Source organism: Ammospiza nelsoni, chromosome 2 (genome assembly GCF_027579445.1).
Source record: "Ammospiza nelsoni isolate bAmmNel1 chromosome 2, bAmmNel1.pri, whole genome shotgun sequence".
NCBI lineage: Eukaryota > Metazoa > Chordata > Aves > Passeriformes > Passerellidae > Ammospiza > Ammospiza nelsoni.
Genome location: NC_080634.1, coordinates 56,748,977 through 56,776,153, shown reverse-complemented (window position 1 = coordinate 56,776,153; position 27,177 = coordinate 56,748,977). Strand labels below are relative to the sequence as shown.

The following is a 27,177-nucleotide window of genomic DNA, read 5'->3' as shown; positions in this document are numbered from 1 at the left end:
CACTCAGCCTGAAAAAAGCCCACCTAAACCAAAAATGCATTAACAAGCTCTGTTATTAAACTTAGTAAGGATTATAAGGATGGTCCATACATACCTTCTGAAGGGTTACAGCCACTTAAGGATGACTTAGTGTAAAAAGTCAGATCCACAGAGTGAACCACTGAGGTCTAAAATTAGTGCCTACAAAGAAATCTGTGACCTTCTGAAATCAAGAGCACAGGTATTTTGTCAGGCACAGTGAAATCAGCAAGATTCATTGTATAGGGTAAGTTGGATTTTGGCTTTATTTGTTGTTTATTTGGCTTTTCCTTTGTTGTTTTGATGAAGTTTTTTAAATGAAGCAACTTAAGATGCTGTATGTAACACAAAAAGCTTGCAATGTTCTTCAAAATCTAAAATTTGCTAGTGAAGAGGTACAAAAAAGTAATTTTATTACATGTAATTTAAATTTAGACAATAATTAAAAGCAAAATCCCACCCAGCTTTCCCTTCCCCCTCTGAGGGAACCAACATAATCTGAATCACTGAAGAGTGGACTTATTTCCATTAAGCATTATAAATACTGCTTGAACAGATTCCACAAAGTACACATTACAACTTATAATATACCCAAATATAGAGATTTACTTCAAATTAGTTTTCCTAGTAACTCCTTTCTTCGAAGTCACTTGCAGAGGCTTTGAAGATACATCATTTTTGCACACTTGAAGCACTGGATACACTTGGTTAATTACAGCAAGTGGCCAATTCATTCACAATCATGCAAATGCAGCAAGAGATAACCGTGCCATTTGCTCCTCTATAATCCCAGAGAGTTAATGATTGAAGTGACATCATTCAGTGGCTCAGGCCAGACTATTTTCCAACCCCAGACAGTAAATTGGAGATATGAGCAGGCGGGGCTAGAACCGAGATTTCCTAGGCGGGAAAGGCAAGTGCGGAACAGCGGCCGGAATCCTCTGCACACTGCAGCATTCCCTCTCTGCCTGAATCCTGAGCTGGATCCACCATCCAGGTTTGTTAAATGCAAGTGAGTATTTTGCTTGACATTTTTACAACAGTTCGCTCTTGAGCACTGAGAACATTTGTTTTCGCTGTGGCCTTTCAGGTTCTGTGGTGGAAGAGACCAGGAAACACTTGCCTGGACCCACACAGTTACATTGTAGCTGGAAAAAGAACCCCACAAACACCGCGACTTACGGCCTCATTCTTTCAGTTCTTAAAGGCTCCACATTTACTGGCTTTTGCAATAAATTCCTTTAGCAGGGGACCATCCATTTGCCAAAATGCTGTAGTTTGTGTCACTTCTGTCAAATGATTGACACAAAACTTAAAGCAGAATTCCTCTAAGTCCTAAAGAGGTGGGAAAAAAAACAAAAAGAAAAAATGTTATCTTTGCTTTCAATCACAGAAAATATCACTGAGGCACAAATGCCTATTTATGTTTTATTTTTGCAGTAAATTGGACAAAGACACCCAGTGGCTCTGTGTTTCCCCCCCAACAGTCACTACGTAAATGCAACAGAAAATAATGATTCTACCCACATATGTCACTATGTAAATGCAGCTACAAGAGGAAGTAACCAAAATTTGTTTCTCACTAAATAGCAGCAGTCACAAAAACCAGCTGTTCTGAGCAATATATATTTTAAATTCTCACACTTTGTTTCATCTGCATTCTCTGACAACTTTGAAACTCCAATGTAAATAGGAGATCTTGGGGAAATGATGTATAACCAAGACTGTGGATAAAGAAAATGCAGCTCTTTTCTTTCACAGTATGAACAAATCTGTTATTTTCAAGGTTGCTCGACTTCCTTCCTGCTTCTTGAAGGGCTTAGCTAGATCCTTCAAGTTCCAGGCTCAGTGTATCCTGACTGGACAGTTTGTACAGCACAGATTAGGCAGGAGGTCCTTCTGTGCATTAGAAACAACCTCTGCTACAAGTACTTCACAGGGCTCCTGAATGTGATTCAAATGCAATAGTGGAGCACAGTGCAGCACAGCAATCCTTGCAGAAAGTGGGCTCTGGATATTTGAGTTTACTTGGAAGTGACTCCCATGTAATAATCAGAAAAGCCTCACAGACATCATTGCACCCTGGTGATGTCAGACAGAGAGGATGCCTTAAAGAGCACCAAAAAAAGGCACAGTCCTTGTCAGTGCAAGGTTCCCCACAGAACACTTCCCACTCAGATTATTTCCAGCTCCTCCTTTGAGGAGGAAATCTACTCTGTGGGGCAGATCTAAGCTGCTCTAAGGGAGGATGCTGCAGCCCTGATAAAAAAGGGCAACTGCCCACACTGTTCTAGTTTCTTTATCAGATGTTTGTAGGACTCTATATGTGAGAACACACTCTTCCTTGGCTGCTCAGCAAGCTGGCCACTGCAGGAAGGCAAAACAAACTCTCTAAGCACCATGATGTAGGAAAGACTGAATAATATTAATGTTTTCTCTTAAGGTCAATACTGAAACTAGAGCAACTGTGTGTGCCAGTGCCAGTTCTTGACATAACAGTAATATAAAAATATATCCTGGCCTAAAACCAGGCATTCTGAAGCTGCAGATCTTGACTTGTGTGGCATCTGTGCAACAAAAAAAGACAAGCTTATTAGAACTGAACACTGACAGTTGTGGTATTTTTAAATAACAAAATTAACTAGCATTTTAAAGAAAATTACATCATACACATTACAATATTTTGCACTGCTTTATTAAAAACTTCATATTCCAAGTCAATGCAACAGAAGCATACAATAAACAGAATTATTGTAGTATTAACTCTGGAAAAATCTAAAGTTCTGTATAAAAAGAAAGGCTGAGTTTCATTTGCAGATGGATGAGTTCCCAGCAAACTACTTAATATAGACTTAGGTGAATAAAGGCACAAGGTACAGCTAAGGATTATTTTAAAAGCTACAACAAGAAGCTAGCCCTGACCTAATTTTAGCCCCTTCAGTCAGTCACCAAAAGAAACTGCAGGAGTTTCATGTCATGGAGGTATTTTAAATTAGTGAAGCAGCTTCTTTGAAGTGTTGTCTTCCAGCACACCCCCCCCAAAAGAACTACATCAGCCAAGCAATTGCAAGCCCCCTGCCAGCACTGCAGCATGTAAACCCAACTTCTGTTAAAGCCCAACCCCTCAGCATCACCCATTCTCTCCTAGAAGCAGCACTGAAGCCTATGGTTCTAACTTCACTTAGCTTGGGAGCTACAGCTGTGGCAGAGTTACTGGATTCCTTACAGCCCTTACAAGCAGAATCAATCACACACCTAAGACCCATCCTGCAAACCATCTCTGGAGGCTAAAATATGGGAGTCTTCCTATTTTTTATGAACTTCTATCAAAGACATCACTATTCACAGTAGATCAGAAGCCAGGACAGACACTAACACAGCCTTTGGTTAAGGTCTGTCAAGCAAGCATCACACCTCAAGGCTCTGAAATAAGTTAGGGCAAGCTGCATGCCAGCTGCTGGAAATTAAGTACAAGAAAAAGCAATAAGTTGATTTACTGAGTACCAAAAAACTGCTTTGTAAGCGTAAGCAGCAAGTCCAAAACCAACCAATCGTAAAGTTGCCAACGCAATGCACAGACACTACTGAACACAAGCAGCCAAAGCAAGCCCAGGAATACTTCCTGATTAGTTCCTAAAGCAGCATGTTAGGGATCTAGGAGTGAAGTCAGACATTGCACAGTGAGGAGGTTTCACTCCCCTCTTCACACACTGTTGCTCTGCCTTCAACATTTATAAGGCCCCTGAAGCAGTTCCTATCCTGACACTCATCAGCATACTCTGAAAACTGGAAGTGTATTTGTCCCTAACAAAACAAAAAAACTAAAAAAACTTACCCCACCAACCAAAAAAAAAAACCCAAACGCACTCAATCCCCAACCTACCACCATGTCATCACACACAACACACAGCCTTACAAATCAGTAACTTAAGGCTTAGAAGCCTGCTTTTCATTATGTTACTTTTTGTTTAAACCCTCCCCTTGTTTCAGAGTTAGTGTTTCCATCCTCAGAAATATCTGCGGACTAGTTCGCCTTCCCAGTACTGGTTTATAGGGAAAAATGAAAATAAAAAATGAGATACAAAAACTGTATTTGCCATGAGAGGTAAGTCCAACATTCTCAAATTCTGAAAATGGCAAATAGAATTAAATGAAAGTAAGAGAGAGCTTATATGAAAATGTAACCAGCTGCTTTTCTCCAGAGTTTAAGTCAGGAAGCAGCCACCTATTCAAGAGAATGAACTTTAGAAGTTTACCTCTGCATCATATCTGACAGCAGCAGAGAGCAATGAAAATGCATTTTCCACAGTAATTCCTCTCTTGATAATGTGCTGACACAGTTTTTTCAGTCTGTTTTCACAGTATGAAGTAGCCAAGTCCAAGAGCCCTGCAATTAAAACATCATGGTATCAGTCAGTTGTAAAATTACCTCTGCTCTTGCAACATCTGTTTCTGCTCCTGCAAAGCTCTATCTCTATAATGTGCTTTTTCCAAGTCGGTTACTATTCAGAAAATTCAGATTAAAGGCAAAGAAGGGCTTTTTATTACCTCATTCTGCACTCCTGTTAATCTCTGTAAACATGAAGGCTGTCCTACTAACTTGCATATCTAGTGGCAGGCACCATAGCATGAGTAAAAAGCTACTATTATCAACAAATGGACTTGAATTCAGCTTGCTGTAATTGCTCTGCTGTCCAAGTTTCCTCCCCATTAGATCTACTGAGATTCTCTGATCATATGCCAAACAGCAACTGACTCAAATTAGTAAAACATGCAAGTATTTTCACCCAGAGAAATAGTTCCTCTCCCAACCTTGACCAAACTGCTCATAGTTTGCTTCTAAATACACATTTTTGCTGTAGTTAAGTTTGCTACGACAGCCTTTTAAAGACAGCTGAATTAATCTCCAGTACAACACATTGTAGGCTAGACTAGAAGCCTGTATTTAGTCACTTATTCTGCAAGCCCTCCCCAGTTTTTCTGGCTTTGCCTTCCGGCCCTTGAGCAGTACCTATTGCATCTTCAGGCGGGAGGTCAACGCTGTCCGTGTACAAGTACTCGAGGAAGGCACGATACACAGGGTAGGAAAACTGGTCAATTTCTATCACCTCCTTCATATCCTCGTTCCAGTATGACTGGAACATGGTTCTGAAGTGTTCACACCTAGGAGACAGAGGCATCATCTGGAACACTATTACACACACACACAAATGTTACATTACAGTCCCCCCTGAAACACATATTTGGGGCACTCTACAATACTCACAAATATTTCACCATGCCCCATCAGGGCCAGCAGTCCACATTTTGATTCCTAACACTGCAGCCTTCACTATGCATTTAAATAAAACTCTTATTTTGCCCATGCTACAGAAACATCTGTGTATACACTGCAACCAGACCAACTTAACAGAATTTATTATCCCAGGAAAAGCAGGCTCAGTGAAAAATTAATGTGGACCTCCTTTTATCATCACTTCATTTAAAGCTATTATGGATACCATCTACTACAGGTTTTGGGGTCCCTCCTTCCCTCCTACTGTTTTTTGCCCCTTTGATGATATCCTAAGTTTGTTCTGTACAAATAAGAGCTGTGAAACACAACCACTACCTGATTTTCAGAACAGCTTTGTGGACATGGATGTACTTTCCATCCACACGGAACTTCAGGTCTGAGGTTTCTGGGCTGTCAAACTCTTTCTTCAGAGACTCTGCTACTGTTAAAAAGTCTTCATGCTCTACAGAAACAATTTCAAAACAAACAAAATGAGACGTTAAGATTATCTTAAATGGAACATTCTCATCACTAACTAAAGCTAGCAACATAAGCAAGAGTTATCAAGGAAAACAGATCTGTGTCAGGGATCCACTGGCTTAAGCAGAAAAATGGGAAGGATTAATTAATCCAATAGCATTTCCTGTTGGGAAGGGCTGCTCCACAACAGCTCCAAGCAGCAATGGTCAGCAGTTCCCATTCCATCCCATTGCACAGAGGCAGCACAGCAGTAGGGAAGCACCTGGAGAACTCTGTCTCCATGTGGGCACTACCCACAAGATTCCCAGCCTCCAGGCAGCTCAGTGCTGGTGCTGGCTCAGCTCAGCTCTGCCCCCTGACCTGCAGAGTGCTGCTAATGGGAGTCTGCAACACCCCTGAAATCCCTGGGGAAGGGGCCTGCAGCACTCCAGCCACACTGACACGGCGTGGGCTGGGCCTAAAAGAAAACAGGTCAGCACATGGTCATCTTTCTGTGCTGGCAGATTGGATACAGCCTGCAGGCTGATGAGGTCCTTGCCAGGGCTCATTAACATGAGCTATCACTGACACCAATTACTCAGTTTATGAGTCAGTTATAACAACACAAAATCCAGCAGCAGTGCTGCTGAAGGTACAACCAAGGACACAGAACCTCAGCAACTCTGGAAGTGGATTAAAGCAGAAATACCACAGCTTTCTCTGCTGAGGCCTGTGGCACCGGTCTCATGGAGGTCCCACTCTGTGTGTCTCTAGAAGTCATACAGAAGTTGCAGCACAAGCTATCTGAGGCTTTTGGTAAAGAAAGGCCTCTGAAATTTCAGAAAACCTAATCTAACCCACTATTTTGATGCATCTTAGATGTGCGTTTCAAAGCAAGTGGCTTCTAAGAAGTGAAGCATGGAAAAGGAAAACAAATGGATTTCTACTAAATGGAATGCAATCCACAGGACTGTATAGAGCTCATCCATATACAATCTGCACACCACTCTTCACTGTTAGGGACACTAAATTATTTTGCATTTAAGAAGAAATACTGCTGGAACAAACTACTCAGAACTGGCAAGCCATGCCTGTGCCACACAAGAGCTTGCACTCCTCTCACTTACATGAATCACCCACAGAAACTGCATCTCCTCTGGCCCAACTAAGCCGTGCTCCAATCCCTCTCCATTTGCTCATGTGATCTTTTTTGCTAGGTCATGAGCTTAGCTTAAGCTATGCAGCTCAACTTTCACTCCAAATACTTTCAGTCCTGCAAATTTGTATTTCACCACAGTCAATCCTGAGTGGCTGATTCATTTTTTTGGCAGGGACACTGTAACTGTAAGTAGAACAATAACCTTTACACAGAGTTAGCTCTCCCTAAGAAAACAAAACAACACCAAAAAGCCCAAACAAGCAAACAAAAAAAAACACCCATAAGAAAAAAGAAGTGTTTACTCCTATGTGATTAAAACAGATGGGAAAGGAAAACACATATGGAAAATGGAGATTTAAAAACGCTGACAGAACTAATTATTTTGATTTAAATATTCAGTAAGATTGCCAGACTAAGTGGGGAAGAATCCCCAAAGGCTAAGAGGAATTAAAGTGCAGGTAACAGAGGTCAAACACCTGGCTATACTCAGTCTGGGAATACCTCCTAAAAACAAGGGACTTGAAAGCAGGGAGAGATGTCATTTAAACAGCTCTCACTATTAGCAAAAGGCAACAGACTGGACAACCAGGAGACCCCCACAAGTGTGGAGGCAAGGGAGAGCAAGACCAGCACATATTGCAGAGGATTAGAGAACGGAGAAAGTGACAAATGGGATAAAAGCAGGCTTAGATTTACTCAGGAGCCGACAGCTGGGAGTTAATCTTCTCTCTCTTTAGCATCTCTACTCACTTCTCCCCTACAGGTGAGATGCTGTTACCTGGACCTCTACAAATAACATGCTAAATGAGACGTTACCACAGAGAACCTGGGTTAGGACAAGCCAAAGGCAACAGTAAAGTCTGAGAGACTTAACTGGAGAGAGGTTACTTGGGATGTGATCCATGGCTCCCCAAAAACAATTCCATACAGGGACTAACAAAATTAGGGTCTGTTGTCAATAGATTAGATGTCCTAAGAGATCTTGAGAACTGAGGCAGCAGATGTAAGATGAAACATTCTTATTTTTTTGAACATGAAAACACCTTCATGTTTTCCAGGAAGTCCAAGCTAAGCCCTTTATAGCCTATTTGGGGTCAAATAAGAATTAGCAGCATGTGGATCAAGGAAAATAAAGAAAAAAGGTTTGAGCTTATTTGTTGGACACAAAGACAGCACCCCACAGAGTAATCCAAGGCAGTATAAGAAGAGAGTTCCAACCGAAAAAGCAATTATATGAGAGTCTTGTTTCACAGGGACTATTATTTACAAGTCTGCCCATCTTTAAGGATAGTCAAACTATATATACTTGAGACAAATCATCTCATGAAATGAAAACTTGGAATTCTGTTACTTTCAAAACAAGAAAACACAGGGGAGAGATTTGCTCCTAGAAGGGCAAATACTAATGAGGGGAAAGCTACAGGCGACACTTAAAATCCAAAGTTGTTAGATACCAAGAAAAAAAAAGCCTCAGGAGTAATCTTCCAAGCAGGAATAGTTTTAAGAGGAAAAAATCCCCGAAGTTTTGTTAAATGACTCAGGATTCCTTCCTGGACCTGGAGTTCAAACAACACAAACATAAGAAACACACTGTGAAAAATGCATGTATTTTTTGATTGGCTTTTTGCAAATATTAAAACGAATATTATATGTGTTGTGTTAGAAAGTTATGCTGTATTAATTCTCTTAAGTAGTGTGCTAAATATAGTTTTAGATTATAAAAAATGTTAAAACAGAAACTATGCTATGTAAGATACTTTTTTTAAAGAGAGGACTTGCAGCGAGATAGCAGCCACAGGACACCTAAATCTTTCAGAGAAAGGGAATTTATTGCTCTCTTATCAGAAGACATGAACTTCTTCCCACCTCGCTCAGCCCTGAAGATGCCGTTAGGATTCAGAGGAAGAAGTTGACACTGACCAGACAGAATCCTGTGTTTGAATGGAATTTCTGCATCGTGTATGAGATGTATGAATATGCAACAGGCTATTGCTTTTAAGGGTTAATCCTCTGTTAATGTGTACTTTTTCAGGCTTATTTTGCCCAGACAAAGATACCTGGACGTCCATAACTCTTTGTTTCTGTTGTCTCGTATCGTCCTAATTCAATTTGTCCAAATTATTATTATTCTCATTATATTACTATTTTTATAACCGTTTTATTACTGTTAAACTTTTAAAATTTTAAAAACAAGTGATCGGCGTTTTTCACACACAATATTCATTGTGCAATGGTAAAACAGGGCTTGCTTTGGATGTACACTGGCAAACAACCTTGTTACCCTTACCCTGGATCCCCAGCTGCTGAAACAGCAGAAGGAAGCCGAAGGAAGAAACAACTCGCCACTGAGTTGCCAAGCTTCCCTCCTCGAAACAGGAGGCTGCCGGGGAAGCAGCGTGCTGCACCAATCACGAAGGGACACAGGGACAGCGGGAGCGGGAGCTCACCTACGGAGAGCAGGCGCCACATGACGGCGGGCGTGGCGAAGCAGGCGAACACGTCGTCGGTGCAGGCGAAGTGGGTGAGGTGCGGGAAGGTGACGGACTGGCCGCGGCACTGCCCCCACATGTACACCTGGCCGCTCTGCGTCTTGGCCGCCGACGTGTGCGCTGAGTGGCAGGCGGCGATCTCCACCACCCTGCGGGCACAAGGAACACCGTGAGGCGCTCGCAGCACTTCCCAAAGGCCTCACCAAAACAGCAGGCAATCAAACTATGCAGCAACATCCCCGCACTTGGGTTTTTGTCCTGCAGAAATGTGATACTGCTTGAACGGGTATTAAAAAAATCCCACAATTCAATTTGCAGATTGTAGATTTTATTGTAATCAGATGTTGCTTTAGTTATGTCCTTATCAACTGACTTTCCTCCTATTTTTTCATAACTATGGGAAAGGGAATAAAGAAAAAACAAGTTTTGTTTTTCCCTCTTAAAACAAACACACATCAGAACTTATTCTCAAGAAGAAATTTCTTCTACCTCCTTTTAACTTGATTTTTGTAGGTTGACAGAGCTCTGACCTACTGCCTGTACTTCAGACTTCTTATTTTGCTGTTCAGCTTACTTTCCTCAGCACTGAAATTCAACATGAAACACAGTGCTTCATTTGAGGGGAGTGAATTCTTTAAGAGCTATGGTTGTTTTTAAATAAAGTCTACATAATCTTTTCACCCATCTCAAACAGCTTTTTAAAATACTAAAGCTGCTGATGCTCACTTATCTATCCTGTTCTCCCGTTGCTCAGGCAATCCCTAGATTCTTATCTGAAACACTGCAAGAACTGAGAAGGAACACAGTTCCAATTAAAACACCACAAAGACATTGCCAGAGCTTCTGTAAATGTGATAAGTAAAACAGGGAGGGTTCCCAAGTTCAAAATAAAAGCTATGCTTTCCTGTTTTTTCTCTGTGGTAAACACATCAGAGGATTTCATGCTTTTGTGCCAGAAGCCCATCAACCAGGACAAACAAATATCCTTCCAAGCAATCTAAGAATACACACACAAAAATGTGTATTGCTTTACAGAACAATGCCCATAAAGAGTTCAATTTTTAGGCAAAAAAAAAGTTTTAGCACAACGTTCATATTTAAAGTGCAAAAATTATTTCAAGACAAAACTCAAAGAATCTACATCACTTTCAGCATATCAATTTCTGGCAGAAAGAAAACTGATTGGTGGTTTTACACTACTGTCAACTTATGAACCCCTATGCAACATCTCTGCAAGACACACCACAGAGTATTTATTTTAGAGACAACTCACTTTTTATCACAGCTATCAAGCTGAACTACTTCCCTCTCCAAACCTTCTTTTCTCAGCAGAACAGATTGTTCTTTTTACAGACTATACAGCACTTCAGCAGTACCAAAGCACACCTATGGTACACATAGTTACAGCACATGTACAGGGTAACGTGTTAACCATGCATTTAACACCAAAATTCAGGAGGATGACCTTCACAGCTGTTCCTCTGAGCTAACACAAAATTAAGTCTAAACATTCCTTACATCTGTATGTGCAATATTTTTCAAGACAGCACTGAATGAAACCTCCTAAGTAACTGCTGCCAGCATTAAATATAAATGACAAAAGAATTACATAAACTAAAAGATCAGGAGCAGCAGTAATGTGCTTCATGGGAAATGACAGCTCACCCACTTTTAGCACTGTTTCCAAGGGAGCCAAGTCAAGCAAGATGAGTAAGTTCAAGTGACTTATCTCTCCCTTAGATCCCAAGCAGAAGTTCTAAAGTATTTCCCTCTGCTTCATCCATTGAACAAATGCCAGCTTTATTATAACCCCATGCTTGGGTTCACATACAGTTCTAAATGCAATAGCTCCCCTTGGTTTACTCATTAAATAAATCACTAACAAAACAAAGTTGATCCATCTGCAAATGTACACATTTCTCTTTCACTGCTTTTTAAAGAATATTTCATTTTCCTTCACTAGTGTCAGTTCCTTCACAGACAAACCAGCCCCACAGCAGTGGTTTTTATTGTGATAGCTCCTTTCTTCTTTCTCTGACCTCCATTTTTAAGCTCTTAAACATTCTCAATACTGTGAAGCTTTAAATTTAAAGTGTGAGAAACAATAAAAAATAGGAATGACTTCCCAAATGGGGGAGAAAAACAAAGCAGAAGTGTTTCCTAGTTAAGAGGAGACTGCAAATTAAGAGATCTGTAGACCAAGACAAGGTACATTAATGTGCCCAGAGAACACACAAGGGCCCAGAGATTGGGACTGAGGCCCACATTTGTAGGTGAGCAGCAAAAGAGCTAGCCCCAAATATGAGGCTGATGGGAGGGTAATGAAAGAGGACTGACAAGGGTTAATTTCATTCTTTTATGAGTCCAGGAAACTAAAAAAACTACAAACTACTAAACTGGTACAAGTAATAAATATGGGTGCTAACTGTCCTTAGCTCAGGCAACCTTGCAAATTGAGTTCTATTTTCATGGTGGACTATTTTAAACCTTTCAAAATTGTTTTTCTTCACATGTCACTTTGTGCAAAGGTGGTGTTTCCTTTCTCCCCACTTTCTTTTTCTTTTTTAATGTAGGCCTCAATTCATGGCTTGGTTTATTGAAAATTTCATAGCTCCAGTTTTAAGCAATGGAACAATATACAGAATAGCATAACACTTATTCCTTCATTATCTTTCTGTATCAGGTAAATGCAAAGTACATTTTGTTCAACAACCATTACAGACAGCAAAAAGCACTCAGTGATCATTGTAAACAATAAGTTACCATCCTTTCCCATATTTTGAACATCAGCAACAGAAAAACAACCCACCAAGCCCTACACATGCATGCTTCCACTGCTGGAGACCACATAACACATGCTCAGACTTTATCAACCCAGAAAGAGCTTGAGCAAGATTACCTTTCTTTTTCCATCATGATCTGCACAGGGCTGAGCTGGTTACTTTTATTGCCAGTCCCCAGCTGCCCGTAAGTGTTAGCTCCCCAGGCATAGAGCAAGCCCTCATCTGTTAGTGCTAGAGTGTGCGCATAGCCACAGGCAATCTGTAAGTAAATGTAACAGCGTTACTGCTGAACCAAACACAATGAGACACAAGATATCACACACAGTACCTTGGAAGGATCTCAGGCACTCTGCACCCAGCACCACAATGGGGTACTTCTCAGTACTGGCAGCTAACACAAGGTATGTTGGCTGTGGGTACTGCCAAAGTCCCAGCTTCATTAATTGCATTGGCTGCTCCCAAGTAACTTACTGCACACTAGACAAGTCTCCCTAGGTGCTACCTGCTTTATTTGCACGTGAGAAACACAGAACTTCTGCATCACATCTTGCAATGCTCTGAAAGTATTTCAGAGCTGGATTATTCTGAATACAGTATGAATACTCTGTAATGAGGAGAGCTGCAGTTCAACAGCTAACAACCCTTCAACCCAACTTACCACATTCAATTCTACAGAACCTTCCCAAAAACCCAGGAAATCCCAAATTTTAGTTTAATTTCTAGCTAGAAAAAAAAACAACAAACCCCAACCCAAATCCAAACAAACCAAACTAAATCCAATCACCAAACAATCAAACCCACCCCCACGTCTCATCTTTCCTCTCCCCTTGCTTCTAAAGGACTAATTAGAATACTTAGAACAAATTTGAACCTCTGATTTGCCTGGTCTTTGACTAGAACATTTCATTTAACTTTGTAACAAGTATGCAATTTGTATCAACTGCAAAATTCAGTAGTAGTTACAGTAGCTAACTTTAAACCTTTCCAAGCATTTACCGAAGCAAGTATTTCACAGCTTACTTGCACCTCGTATAAGCAAAATATAATTAAGTGTAGCTAAAAAACATTCAGCATTGGAAGTAGTGAGATCTAGCAGCAGGTGTAATACTCCAAGGAGAGGTTTCCAGCAGAAGCCAGCAGCAGGAATGCACTTTCCCTTCCATGCTGGGCATACCTGGAGCACACAGACGCTGTGCAGCGCTGCCACCCTGCACGGGGTCAGCTGGTTCCCGTTGTTCCCCAGCCCGAGCTGCCCATTGCCATTGTAGCCCCAGCCATAAACCTGAGTGCACAAGGAAAACAAAATTAAGCCACTCTTCACCAGGAGTACACAGAACTTAAGACTTAGTATCAAGCACAAGCCAAGAAAAGTATTTATTAAAAAATTGTGTGCTATTTGAAGAGCAAGACAGAGAAGACTGAAAGATACTAAGTAAACGGCAGTGACCTACTGCACTCAACTTCTTCACCCTGCATTTACCTTTTAAAGAAGCTAAAAAACACGTCTTTGAAGTACTAGGAATTTGGCAATAAACTTACACTACACCAAAATCTCTTCCATAGCATCAACACTTTGACTTTTACGCCATCCTTTCCCTTACTACTTTTCCTTTTTTAAGTTATTCTGATGAACTGATCAGTTTAAATGGAAGTCCCCAGTTTATCTCTAATTCTTCCTTTAGTTTTGTTACAGTGGACACACCATGACATACATAAGGACAATGAAAACCCATCTCAGCCTCAGGGACTTTGCAGTCCTTCCATTCACAAGGAGATACTACCCTCTGGTTGGTGAAATGAAGTAAAATAGAGGTCACAGTTCATACCTAAGAGCAAGACAGCACCATAAACTTATGTCAAATGGAACAGTTGCACACTGGGAGGGCAATGTTTAAAAGAATGCTTTGGGTTTGTTGCTGGTAATTAAGCAATGTGTTTAAAAAACAGGATCAGCCAATGTATCCTTGCACAAAAATTAACTGTTTGATTGAGCATGCTTTAAAAGAAATAAACTGAGACTAATTTAATGAATTTGAAGAATTTAACACCATTTATGTTAAGTAATATCTTGCAACATGAAGACAGACATAGTTAATACAACTGTTCAAATTCTTGCAGCTGCAGACTCAGTAAGAATTGTGCTCCCACACAGTCTTTGCCATAAGAAGGGATATTGAAAGACTGCATCTCCAGTCACTTGCAGTGTTTTCCTGCAGCTGGCTCACAGAAGTTGCCAGGATACCTCTGTCAATAACAGCCCTAACCTGAGCACTCCCTGTCAGCATTTCTCCATATGCAGACACCAGCTTGGTGGGCTCAGGTGACAGAATGAGGGAAGGCAGCAGCAGCACTTACCTCACCATTGTTTACTACAGCCATGGAGGAGGTCTGGCCACAAGCAATGCCAACCACAATTTTGCCCTGCAAGCAGTTGGAAACTCTGCGAGGAGTTGGCTGGTTGGCTGTAGATCCAGATCCAACTTGACCACAGTTATTGTAGCCCCAAGCATACAGCTGTCCATAAAAACAAACAAACAAAGCCACAAAGTTTAAAGCTTAATAATAGTAATGATAGCAATAGATAATCTTCCCACAGGCAGCACTAGATTGGGTAAGCTATCCTATTTAACAAGCTAAAATGCTTAAAGTTCGTTTTCATGAATGAAAATTATAAACAGCTTTAGGACTCATTTAGCAAATAGTAATATAGCACTTTTCCAGCTTATTGCAAAAGAATAATACCATCTGACTAAAACAGAAAACAAAAGGAACATCTTTCCATATTAAATACAAGTCAGACTGTAAGACAAAGAGCATAGTGATTGTCTTTATAATTTCATTATGTTGAAAAAGGAATGCAAGCCAGATCATAATTTGTTTCCCAGACACACTTTAACTCCCTAGTTTAGAGCTATGTAGTTTTCTTCAAAGAACCCTAAGCCAGGTTTACTGCTGGACACTCATCATACCTCTTCTGCATCTTTCAAGAGCTGTGAGAGCAGGGTTTTGTCAGTTCATGTTTCACAGCAGCATTAACAAAAAAAAAATCCACAATTTCTGTCAGTTTAAAGTTTCTTGTGGCAAACTAGTACTAATACAAGCAAAAATATGAGTTCCTGTTATCTGAAAGTCAGGAAGACGGGGAAGTAGTTTGGTATTAAAAAAAATATAACACTGTGGTTTTGGTGTCTCCCATTTTATTACATGTATACATGCCCACAACTTGGAGTAAAAATGTTTCTGAGGGTTCATTCTCTGGTGCCTCATCCAGTTCAAAAGTCTGGCCTCTTGGAAACACCTTCCACAGACATGCTTGGCAGTACAGCACACTAACAGGTACCCTTGTGAGGAGCCTTCACATCCTTTGGTGCCAGAAGCTGTCTGTTTACTGCAACACCAAACCAGGAGTCATTGAAAGTCATTAAAAACTAACACCTCCACCAGCACCAAAAAAAAACTCCAACCAAAGACAAGAACAAAAGACCCCACACCAACACAACTTATTTACAGTTAATAACATGCATAAAAGAAAGAATCAGTCCTTTGCTTTTTATTACTTCTAACTGCTGCATCTTTGATTCCTACTGAATATTTGAAGATGCCTAATGAAATACTTTAATTTTAATAACAGCAAATATTTAGATAGAGAATCTCAGAAGGTAGATCAAAATGCCAAAGGACATGCCAGAGAAGCATGAATGTTTGCATTCCTTTAACTCTATCATTAAAATACTTCTTTTTTAAATTTGCACTGCATTAAAATTGCACTGAACCATACCAACCAATTATGCCAAGTATTTCCACAAATACTTCCAACTTCAATGTCCCCCTGAGGCTTCAGGTTTATTAGGACACGAGGAGGCTGGCAGCCAAATCTTTCTGTAAAGCTGCTTAACACATTTTGCTGCTTTCAGTGCACTCAGCTCTGGTAAAAGCTCAGAGCACAAACCAAGTTACTGCAAGGCACACCAGGGATGGATTTAAAGTACATTAACGAGCCACACTGGCAAGCCAGCTGCAAACACCAGCCTCATGGTCAACACAAAGAAATTTCCCTGCTTCCACTGACATTTCAAGCGTGTCACATTTATGACAAGAAACAGCCTGGCCTGCACAGGCAGCTGCCACAGAGCAGCTGGCACCTCCAGTGTAAGCAATGTGCGAATGTCCTCTCCTCCCTGCATGCTCACCAAGTCTTACCTTTAACACAGTCAAACATGACAGCACAAAATCCTTCCTAAGAGTAGGCTCTTCTTTCAGATAAAACACTGAGCACTTAACCCAATCTCTCTTTCCTACCCTTAAAATACTTGGTATTCCTGTTGCACTATTATTCCATACTGGGCCACAACACAGACATGCTCAGATTACCTGGATGAGAAGAGCTGTAGTTTCCCTTTTCACTGTCAAAAGGGTTTAAAATTAGAGCTTTTCTTTTGTTAGTGCACAGCTGAAACCAGATTTTCCACTGTGCATGCATTGGTCAAATCTGCATAACTGGAAACTAATTGGATGTGTTTCCCACAACACATAGCCTGAAGCCTGAAACAAACAGCATGAAGCAAACTTGGATATAAACCAAGTGCCCTTTCATTAGCTACACAACAAAGTATTCAGAGGTGTGCAGAGCAACATTCTTCTGCAGTACCAGTGTGGAAATGCAAGACATTTCTACAAGAAAGACTAAATTCTAACCCAGTAAATACAAATTCAACACACCCCCTAACTAAGAGAACTGCAAGCAAATAAATAACATTTTGCACCTCACAAACCATTATTTCACCTCTAAGTGGCACATCTTTCTAGTCTCACCCCTGTGAGAGACACAAAAGTTTACTAAGTTGTATTTCTCTTGTTCTGGGAACAAGGTTCTGGGGTTCCTTTTTTTCTTTTTTTTTCTGGTGGGTGGGGGGGTTAGTAATTTGGTTTTTGGGGTGGCTTTTTTTTTGTTTTCAAGTCTGCTCTGAAGAAAAGCACACCCTATTTTGAGATAGCAAGAGAAAAGCTTATATTTGTAATTACACTGTAGAAACAGAAGTTCAAACTGCAAAGTCACATCCACTATTCACTTCAAGAAGGAGATTAAGAGATTTGAACAGGTTTCAACTTACATCTCCATCCAATGAGAGCGCCATGGAATGATGAGAGCCACAAGCTACTTCCACCACTTTCTTTATTAAGAGATTTGTGCAAACTTGAACAGGAGTAATGCCCTGATTGGTTGTGCCATTTCCAAGTTGGCTGTAACCATTATGTCCCCAAGCATACACTTCACCGTCTGCAAAAATATTTGTGATGAAAACCACTAAAAACTCCAGGGAGGTTAAGACAGAATTTTAAGAAATTATCAAATACCAACAGGAAATTGAAATTAACAAACTATTAGAAGAATCATCTGTATGCTAGAAAATTATATACTTTGTTTTAAATTTATCTATCACAGCATATTCTCTAGATTGTGGAAATACATGAAAGTGCACAGGTAAGACAAAGTACATCATAAGTGACAGTGTAAAATGCTACAACCTCAACATAGTAGAAATGGAAACTTTAGCAATTACAAAATTCATTTACTTCCACTTAAGACCAACAAGAACCTCTTAGTGTACATTGGCCAGTTAAGTTAATGCAATTACACTATAATCCATTCCTGTTAAATGCAAGTTTAGCTTAAAATCTGTAATTTATGTTTCTATACTAAATGTTAATTTTCTACCTTCAGTACAAAGAACAACATGGGGTCCACTTCCATAACTGAGACTGGAGATCTTCTTTCCACATAAGGCTTCCAATTTCTTTGGTACTATGGTGCTCTGATTATCTCCAGTTCCCAAACAATTACTGCAATTCAGTCCAAAAACAAATACCTGAAAAACAAAAGAATATTCACTTCAAATGTTTTATACTCAGGTATGCACAGATGTGTAATGCTCAGGTCTTCATTAACTAGGGACAGTGTTTCACCTTGGATCTCCAGGGGCCAGAGACATCCCACAGGGAAAGTAACAACCTCAAGAGGCTGCACAAGGGCACTCCGGATGTTAACTGAATTATTCAGATTCATACAGTCCTGGAATTTAGGCTTTTTATTTTCAGGAACTGCACCCTAAGAAGTCTGAAATTGTGAAAAGTGGAAGCCACCACCTTCTTTTAAAAGCAGTTTGTAAACAGCAAATAAAGCATAAGCATGTAAAGAGCTATATTGCGGGAGGCTCATCCTACAGGCACTATTGATAGGACTTTGGGGAAAAAATCCTTTTCTACACAGTCTTACCAGAAACCTTCCCATCAATACATCCCAGAACACCTGTCTCATTTTCTTTCAGCAGCACTATGCTATGCTAACTCATTATGAGTTTCTGAATCATTAAAATCTAGAGATAACATTTCAAGGTATTTTTTACTTGGCAAGCCATAACCTCGTTTTCTATCTTCATACCTGTCTGCACTTAACTTCAAGCTACCACACCTTCTTTTAAATTCTGCCTGTCTTCCAAAGAGCATATAATCTATTGTGGCTTTGCCATGTGAAAGCTTTCTAAACTGTCCATTTATATTGTGCCCACACAAAAATTCAAAAAAAAAAAAACAAATATTATATCACCACATTTTAGATTTCACACAATGCTTTTGAGAAGCTATTAATCTACAACACTCTGACACCAGGTACTTGTGGCAGCTCACCTCGTCATTGTGCGTGATGTAAATGGCTTCGTTGGCCGACGTGCCGAACACACACGCTTTGCGAATGGAAGCGATTTCTTGGGGGGAAAGCAAGGTGAATATTGGCCACTTGCCTACGTCCACCATGATGCTGCTGTGTGTCATGGCGCCTCTACAAGCAAGAGGACATTGCTGGAATAAAAAAAAACACAAACAAAAAGCTTATTAAAAAGAGTATTTTGCGCTTTCATTAACAGACAATAAGGGAAATTCCTTTACGTGGAGAAAAGACAGGTAGCTCTGAAAGTAAATATCCTATTCTGTATGAAATATGGAATTGTATTTCCATGTGTTTAGGTGAGCAAAAAACTAGTCACTGGAAAAACAAATTGTTTTCTTAACAGGGTATTTAACTAAACATCTGCTCTCTAACAAGCAAACTTATTAAAAATTTGTGATCTAGCAAATATCCACTGGTGGCAGAGTGGAATTACAAGGGAATTTTCAAAGGGGATTTCAGCAGCAATTCCAACTTATAAAATTTTCACTTGTGAATTTTTTTGGTAATCTTACAAGTTACAAATGCCATGTAAGCAAGCAGTTGATATATATGTGAAACATACAAATAAAAACAAGGCTGGAGCTGTTATGAACATGACCCAAATCTGCCATCTCTTGTGTAATCAAAAGCCGTTATGGTCAAAAAATATTTGTGAGAGCAGGAAAGCATGAGCTTGTGCAATTACGCAGTGAAACACATCAGAGAACAGCAATTAAGTAAAATTGCCATAATCTGTTACTTAGAAACCAGGTGGATCACATTAATAGCTGGAAACATGACAGGGTATAGAGATGTTTGCCAATGAAAACAAACATATAGAACCCATTCTTCCCCAGTGCCCCCTCCTCCCAGTTTCCCCAGGATGAGTGCAGCAGCTCAGGAGCAAAGCTGACAGCACAAACACCCAGAGCTCATCAAAGCACTCAACCCTGCACATCACATTGCTCACACCCTGAAGGGACTCTGCTGCTTACAATCCATGATCCATGCCCAGGGCCATCAGCAAGTTCTGTGAAATGTGGAGAGCATTAGGTGAAGAACTCCACAGAATGTCAGTGACAAGACAAATCACCATAAAACAAAAAACCAAGAAGGCAGGGAATCGTTCCATGGGTAAGAATTGCAGTCTCTACCCAGATGCCATCCTCTCATCAACACCTAGTTCTTTTTCATTTTTTGCTTCAGTGCAACCCAATCACCCTATTCTTTGCTGTGCTTTCAAGTCAGGCTGCCTCTTGATGGTGCCTGGGTACCAGGTATGGGTAACAGTGAGAACACAGACAGCCTCTCCACTCTTCTGATGCTTGGTTCTCAAACTGTGCTGACAACCAACACTGGGCTTCAGAAAGCCATTTTACAACAGCAGTCAACTGTTATGCAGTGCAGCTGTTTCTTAGAAGAAGGGAATTTTAAAAAGGTAGCAATAACAACAATTAAAAAATTAATTTTGAGAAACACAGATGTCACTGTGGAATTAGGTCCATTAAAAAAATACCCTAACACAAAACCCAAGCAGGGTTGCTTCCTTATTAGATTTCATAACTTTGATCCAATAAACCCTGCTCTGCTCTACAGGCACCTCTCTTACTACGAGCCCAACTTAACTCTCCATTTCACATTTGAAGCAGGTCTTGAAAACACCTGAAAGCTCCAGATGGCAAATGCATAATAGATTTATTTGTTTTTTGGGTTTTTTTGGGTTTTTTAGAAGTCTACCTGATGGCAAGGCATAGCACATTCTACACAGCTAAACAGGTTTGGATGCATTTAAGCTTTCTTAATTTCTAGTCCAGTTACAAGCCCAGGCTAGTTAGCTGCCAAGATTTGTCACCTCACCTTGGCAAGTCTCTTAACTTGTATGACACTATCAATCAATTAAAACAAGGCAGCAATTACTTGTTCTTTTGAGCAGAGCAAGGAAGTGTCCCTTCTGACTTCACCTATTTAACTTGCCTCATTCAATACACAACTGCCAAAGCACAAACGTGTCAACCTGGATTTTTAGAAAACTATTTTCTTCACTGAAGTAATTTTCAACATAACCTGTGAAGACAGGAAGACAAGGTGTTATTTTGCCAGAGAATACCCTAGCCAAGTGACAAGTTTGACAGCACCCAGAGAACCTATTCTACCCTACAAGTAGTAAGTGCAATATGTGTTGCCTTTTCTCTCCCTTCCTGATCTGTGCACTAGGTCTCCAACCCATTTGGCCTCTTTCTCTTTGGCTCTGTATGACTCAGTTAATCACTGCTCTCTGACAAAACCTTTCCAAGCACTTCCAAAACTAATGCAAGTTATGCTGCACTTCCCACACCTCACAGCTCAACCTGACATCTTATCAAACCAATACTGAGAGATAAAAGCTTTCAAGCACATGAGAGTTCCCAAATTGGAGATACAAGCAATTAACTCCATCCACAGGTGAAGATCCTTACAATTGTTAGCAGGTGTTAACATTGCTTTTCCCAAAACCACGCTGTATATTTTCAGCCATTTCAGCTGTTACTACAATTCTACAGTTATTTCAGAGGTTTTCCTCAAAAGGACAATTCATCTGCCACTGGCAAGTTTGTTTCTTTAATAAATCTCAATCCTGAACTCTATCCAGGACTTAGGAACCAATGAAGGCTCACAAAAATCCTTAAACCAAACAACAAAAAACATTCTCTTGCCTTTTATGCAATATGTGCTGTTTCTCCTCAAGGACACACTTTTCCCTGCTCTTGAAATATTAACTACTGTCCTTAGAGTCTGCTGTTTGCTGGAGTACCTATCATCACTGGCTTTCACCATTTCTATGGCAGCAACAGCAGCTGTTTTCCTATATCCTTTTGTCTGAGAGAGAGAAATTACACACACACCTGAAAGTTCTGGGCTTTGTACACTGACTACTGTTTCTTAACTGTAATTGCACATAGAAAGCTCATTTAACTATTTATTCTCCATTTTCCACAGAAAACAAATACTCCACCTAGGCAGAAGCACCACCTTTTTCTCTCTAAAAACAGATTCCTTAACAACCCCAGCCAATTTCCTAGTTGTCCAATAAAATAATAAAAGTTCTGGCAGTCACAGGAAGGAAAAAAACAAAACTACAAGTGAGGAAAAAAAGTATTTGAGAAATCGACTTTTAAATGTAGGACTGTAAATGGAGGTATCAGTAAAGTTACTCAGTATTATGAAAACTGAAACCAAATTGATTCTAGGATCCTGTAGGACATACTGCACACTTCCCAAAGCAGCAGATGCTCTGTGATACCGTGACTGACCCCTCACACCAACCACGCTCACGCTTCATCCCTGCGCAGCATTTGCCTGAATCTGGTGGGGACAGTGGGAAGTTTCTTCTGGGCAAATCCTTGCCATGGAAGGCTGACGATCCAGGAGACTCCAGACATGGCACCACAAGCAGGAGCACAAAGAAACCCAGCGTCCTTCCCTCACCCTTCCTGCAGAGTGTCAGTCCCACACCTAAGGTTATTTACTTTTCTGCTACAGCACACACCGTGCAAGGGCTGCCCCGAAGCTGAGGGGTTTGTAAGTATGTAAATGTAGCAGATGGAGCCCCAAGCAGCCAAGGTACTTTAATCTGCATGCTAATAGCTCTCTCAATATATTAGCTTCAGGCTATTGCTCTGATTCCGTGTGCAACACGGCAGCAGCAGCAGCTCCGAGGAGTATCCGTCATATATCAACACCCAGATCTTAAGTTTACTGCAATTAAAAACCTTATGAGTATAAAACCCCTGAGCTTAAACTGGCTGCCCAAACTGCTTTTAGAAACACTGCGTGCCACCTCTCAGCTGTTAATTTCTGCTGCATGATGCAGAGATAGACAATTATACAACACAAAGCTTTACTTTGCTGCAAAATGAACCAGCAGAGGGAGTTTATATCAACAACACCTCTTCTCACGGCTCTGACATCTCCAAAATGATCCAGCAACCTCAGTATCCAAACAGAAACAGATCACTCCTTGAATTTCACTCAGGCTAAAAATAAGCAAAAAAGGGCGACTTGTAAAAGAAAGGAAACTGAACTGGCCACATATTGTGATGAAAAAGAAATTGACCTTAGGTTAGGCACCAACATTAAGGCAAAAACATCTACATCTGCTCACAATTTCAAAAAGCCACACACTTTTGGACCTCAAAAATTCTGTGTTAATTTGCTGCCTACACATTCATCTCCTCAGTAATTTGCTTACTAAATAAAAAGCCTGCAAGCCGATTCACAGTGGCACATGAAAGACAAACATGAATCCTGCCTTAAAAAAAAAAGGCAGCGTTTACAAAATGCTTTGTTAAAATGATTTTAGATACTGTTCTACAGAGTTTATAGTTCAGCTAAATAAATCCACGCTGGATACAACAATAGCCTAACACAACATCCTACCGGGAAAACAGTACCAATTGTCCTCGGGACAAAAAAAGCTACAGTTAACTCCTCAAAGATTATCCCCTTATTTGCAAAGGCTGCTGGAACACAATCGCACATTTCTTTTTTTCACTCCCTCCTTAGGCTCCAATGTTGCAGCTTATTCCAGAAAAGCAGACCTACTCCTGCACAGAAACACTGCAGGCTCAGGCCTTCATTTCTCCTAATTGTCTTTGGGAATTATGAACAGCAGTGAGAACACAAAAACTGGCTTTAGAACAATGCAGGGTGACTGGCACACTAAATCCCTTTTTAATTTGAAGTACACCTTAACCAAGGAAGAATCAAATCCTTCATGCCATGCCGATCTTCCCCCAGTGTACGTTTGCTTTTTTTGATTTCATATCTTGGCACTGAGAAGGAACAGAGAAACCATACATTATCATTATATTAACAATACTATTGATGTTAAGTAGATGTATGAACCAAAGGATGCTACTGAGGCATTCTCCCTGCCAATGAAGAGACCTGCACACCCTGAAAAAGTGTGCCTTAACTTACTTTCCTTGGACCTTACAGGAAGCAAAATTTCTATGGCAAAACTCCTGTGTTCCAAACCTCTGCACAATTATTTATTCAGATGCCCTTAACGAGTCACACGGGGAGGAAAGAACTACTGATCCAAGGGCTGACAACCAAACCTCCTGTTTGTTTTGAGTCACCAGCTGAGAGAGATAAGCAAACAAAAAGCACCGTCATAGAGTGAATGCTGCTGAACATGACTGGTTTAGCCACAGGAAACCACCCTTATGAGGATGACAGCCATCCACCCACCATAACAAACCTCCAATTACAAAACTGTAATTACAACCACACTTTGCCTTAGTTTCTTTTTTTTTTTTTTTTCCCTACGCTAAACCACTAGTGCAACTTATCAAATCCATTCACTGAGGACGTCTTCTAAAGCAACGCCTGTCTTCCAATCTGACATATGGAGAGATAAGCATTCAAGGGGAAACATTCATATTAGGGCACTAAAGAATGAATGCACCTTTCCAAACAGCTTCTAAAGTTTCTCCTAAAATACTCTGTGCTCCAAGTACATTTCCATTTATGATGCCTTGTACTCTTTTCTCTTGATCCCACCCCTTGTCGGAACGATTTAAGCCCATTTTACCTTCCGTCAGTAGAGGACAGCACAAACGGGTCACTTGAACTTTCTAAATCAGAAGCCTGCTATTTCCTTATGAAACAGGTAAATATTCCTTTAGCGTTAATTTACAAGAGTTTCCTAAGCTGAAACTCTGCAAGTTCCTTTAAAAACAAAACAAAACAAAGCAAATCCTCCCTCAGTTTAGAAGAAGCGCGTTAAAAACCCGAAGAAACGCTGTAACTATTCATAGAAAGCCGAGCGAGGAAAAACAAAAAGCGTTGAGTTTTTCCTGCCCCTGGGTTGTTTGTTTTTTTCCCAACCAGCCGGGTACCTCAGTCAGGCTCCAGGAAGCCGGCGACAAAAGGGAAGGATAAACCGCAACACCACGAACCAGGAAAATAAAAGAGAAAAAAATCAGTAAGACCACACAGTGTTAAGGACGTGCAGGAGGAGCCTTCCAGAGGGCTGTGGGGGAAACTGGCTGGCGGCGAAGCAGACGCGGGTGAGGGTCCCCACCCCACCCCAGCCCAGCCCAGTTGCGGCGACGAGGACCCTCTCCCTCCCTCCCCTCGCTCTCCCGCTCCGCACGGGCACCGCCACCCTCGCAGCCCGGGTGCCCGCCCGCTGCCCGCGGGCGCTAGCGGGACGGCGCGGGGCGGGCGCCGCTCCTCACCCGGTGCCCGCGGCGGCTCCCGGCGGGCTCCCGGCGGGCTCCCCGCGCCCGCTCCGCCCGGCGCGGCCCCCGCGCGCCCCGCCTGCCGCCGCCGCCGCTCGCGCTGCCCCTCACGGCCGTCGGGGCCGCGCGCGCCGCCGGCACCGGCGCACGTGACCCGGGCGGGAGGAGTGCGGGGGGGGCCGAGTTGCGCTGCATCACGTGACTCGCCGGAGGGACGCGGGAGCGCGGAATGGGGGGGGGGGGGGGGGGGCCCTCCTTCTTGACCGTTCGCGCGCTCTCCATCACGTGGGCGGCTCCTCGCTCCCCATTGGGCGCCGTGGGTGCGCGGGGCGCGTGACGCGACCCCTGCTCCGCTATTCCCCCCCATTCCCCCCCCAGCCCGGCCCGGCCCCGTGTGGGGCGGAGCGGAGCGCGGATGGCGGGGACAGGGCGGCTGGGAATGACCTCGGCATCATCCCGAGTCCAACCTCCGGCCCAGCGCCGCCGTGTCAACCAGGCCACGGCACTGAGTGCCACGCGCAGCCTTTCCTTACGCACCTCCAGGGACGGTGACTCCACCAGCTCCCAGGGCAGCCCATTCCAATGCCCTGTCACTTTCTGTGAAGAAATTCCCTGGCACAGCTTGAGGCTTTGTCCTGCCACTAAATCACCTGGGAGAAGAGGCCGACCCCCACCTGGCTCCACCCTCCTGTCCGGGAGCCGCAGGGATCGATTGTGTTCCCCCGAGCCGCCTTTTCTCCAGGCTGAGCGATCCCCTCAAGCCCGAGCTCCCTCAGACGCTATTCGTAATGCCTTGCTCCAAACCCTTCTCCGGAGCCCCTGCAGCCCCTCAGAGTGCTGCCCTTCCTGAGCTGATGGCCCTGTCTGCCCCGCATCCTCCGCGGCTCGGCCCGGCTCCCTGCCCCGCCTGGGGCTGCATCGCTGCTGGCTCCGCTGCAGCCTGCGGCCAGTAGGGCCTAGCCCTGGTGGGTCCCAGAGACAGGGCTAAGGCCCTGCTGACACCGTCACTCAGCGACTTCTCTTCATTCAAAGTTATTTAGGCAGCCTATAAACCCCTGCTAGACCTTAGCATTGGCACAGTCTTGGCCTTTCGCTGTTCCAACACCTGCGCATCAAGTAGGCAGGATCCAGGAAAGGAAAGATTGGAAAACAGCATTCCCAAGAGAAGTCTTTTGTTGGCACAAAGTTATTACCAGGAAATGGCTTCCTTCTTTCTCAATTTTTTTTTTTTATTATTTTTAGTTTTGGTGTTTTTTGTTTTTTTTTTCCTGACAGTGGGTCAGAAGGCAGGTGGGGGTTGCAGGGAGTGGAGAGCTAATGAATCTGAAACATAAAGCAGTAAAGTCAAGCCCACTGGAGGTATCAATCTCTTTTTGAGGGGGTTCAATTTAAGAAAAAGCTAAATTCAAAGAAGAAATTGTAAGAAAAGGAAAAGGGAGGGAAGGAGAGGAAAGAAGAAAGGAACAGAAAAGGAGAAAGGAAAGGAAATGAAAGAGAAAAGAAAAAAAGGGAGAAGAAAAGAAAAAAATAAAAGAAAAATCAATTTTAGTAACCCAGGGATCACGTGTGGATGGGTTGCTCTGAGAGGAAATCAATGATGCTGGAGAAATTCTGCTCTGGAATACGAGGCAAGGAAAGCACAGTGGTAGGTCCAGGGTAGAAAGAGAATTTTCCTGCCAAGTTGCTGCTTGCTGTGTTGCCAGCATCAGGAAAATACTGCTGAATACGTTGTGGGAATTTTGGAGCAACAGAAAGAAAAGGCGTAAATAAGATACATGGAAAAGTGTCATCAGTGCCTCCATGGGAGGCTCAAAAGAGTCAGAAAGGGAACATACACAACATTTGTTTTCATCTTGTGTTTGTGGCTTTGCAAAGGAGTTGTCTGTCAAGAGCAGCTGCCTTTCCTGACATTTCTGGGAAATGGTGCAAAGGTGGAGCTGCATAAACAAAGCTGTGATTTTAGTTCTGCAGGACAGCCCTGCTTAGTTACCATTTGCAGAAACCCAGTTGTTTTAACAAGCACCAGAACACAAGCTCCAAGTCAGGGGGGTTTTTTATTCACAT

General features: G+C 42.0%; 1 protein-coding gene across 3 annotated transcripts; it reads right to left on the bottom strand.

Annotated features, from left to right (window-relative positions):
- Nucleotides 1-256: 256 nt before the first annotated feature.
- Nucleotides 257-25,196, bottom strand: RCBTB1 (RCC1 and BTB domain containing protein 1). Of its 3 annotated transcripts, none has more exons than XM_059466982.1 (12): nucleotides 25,111-25,196; nucleotides 18,868-19,038; nucleotides 17,900-18,050; nucleotides 17,295-17,461; nucleotides 14,539-14,697; nucleotides 13,358-13,465; nucleotides 12,300-12,442; nucleotides 9,359-9,549; nucleotides 5,630-5,756; nucleotides 5,030-5,181; nucleotides 4,275-4,405; nucleotides 257-1,353 (listed from the first exon to the last, which is right to left on the bottom strand). In XM_059466982.1, exons 2-12 carry the CDS (start codon nucleotides 19,009-19,011, stop codon nucleotides 1,213-1,215), a joined length of 1,614 nt encoding a protein of 537 aa, XP_059322965.1. In that variant the 5' UTR covers nucleotides 19,012-19,038; nucleotides 25,111-25,196; the 3' UTR covers nucleotides 257-1,212. The 3 variants fall into 3 exon arrangements, with proteins under 3 accessions (XP_059322965.1, XP_059322966.1, XP_059322964.1); XM_059466983.1 differs by lacking the exon at nucleotides 25,111-25,196 and adding an exon at nucleotides 23,846-23,934; XM_059466981.1 differs by lacking the exon at nucleotides 25,111-25,196 and adding an exon at nucleotides 19,470-19,489.
- Between the last annotated feature and the right edge of the window lie 1,981 nt (nucleotides 25,197-27,177).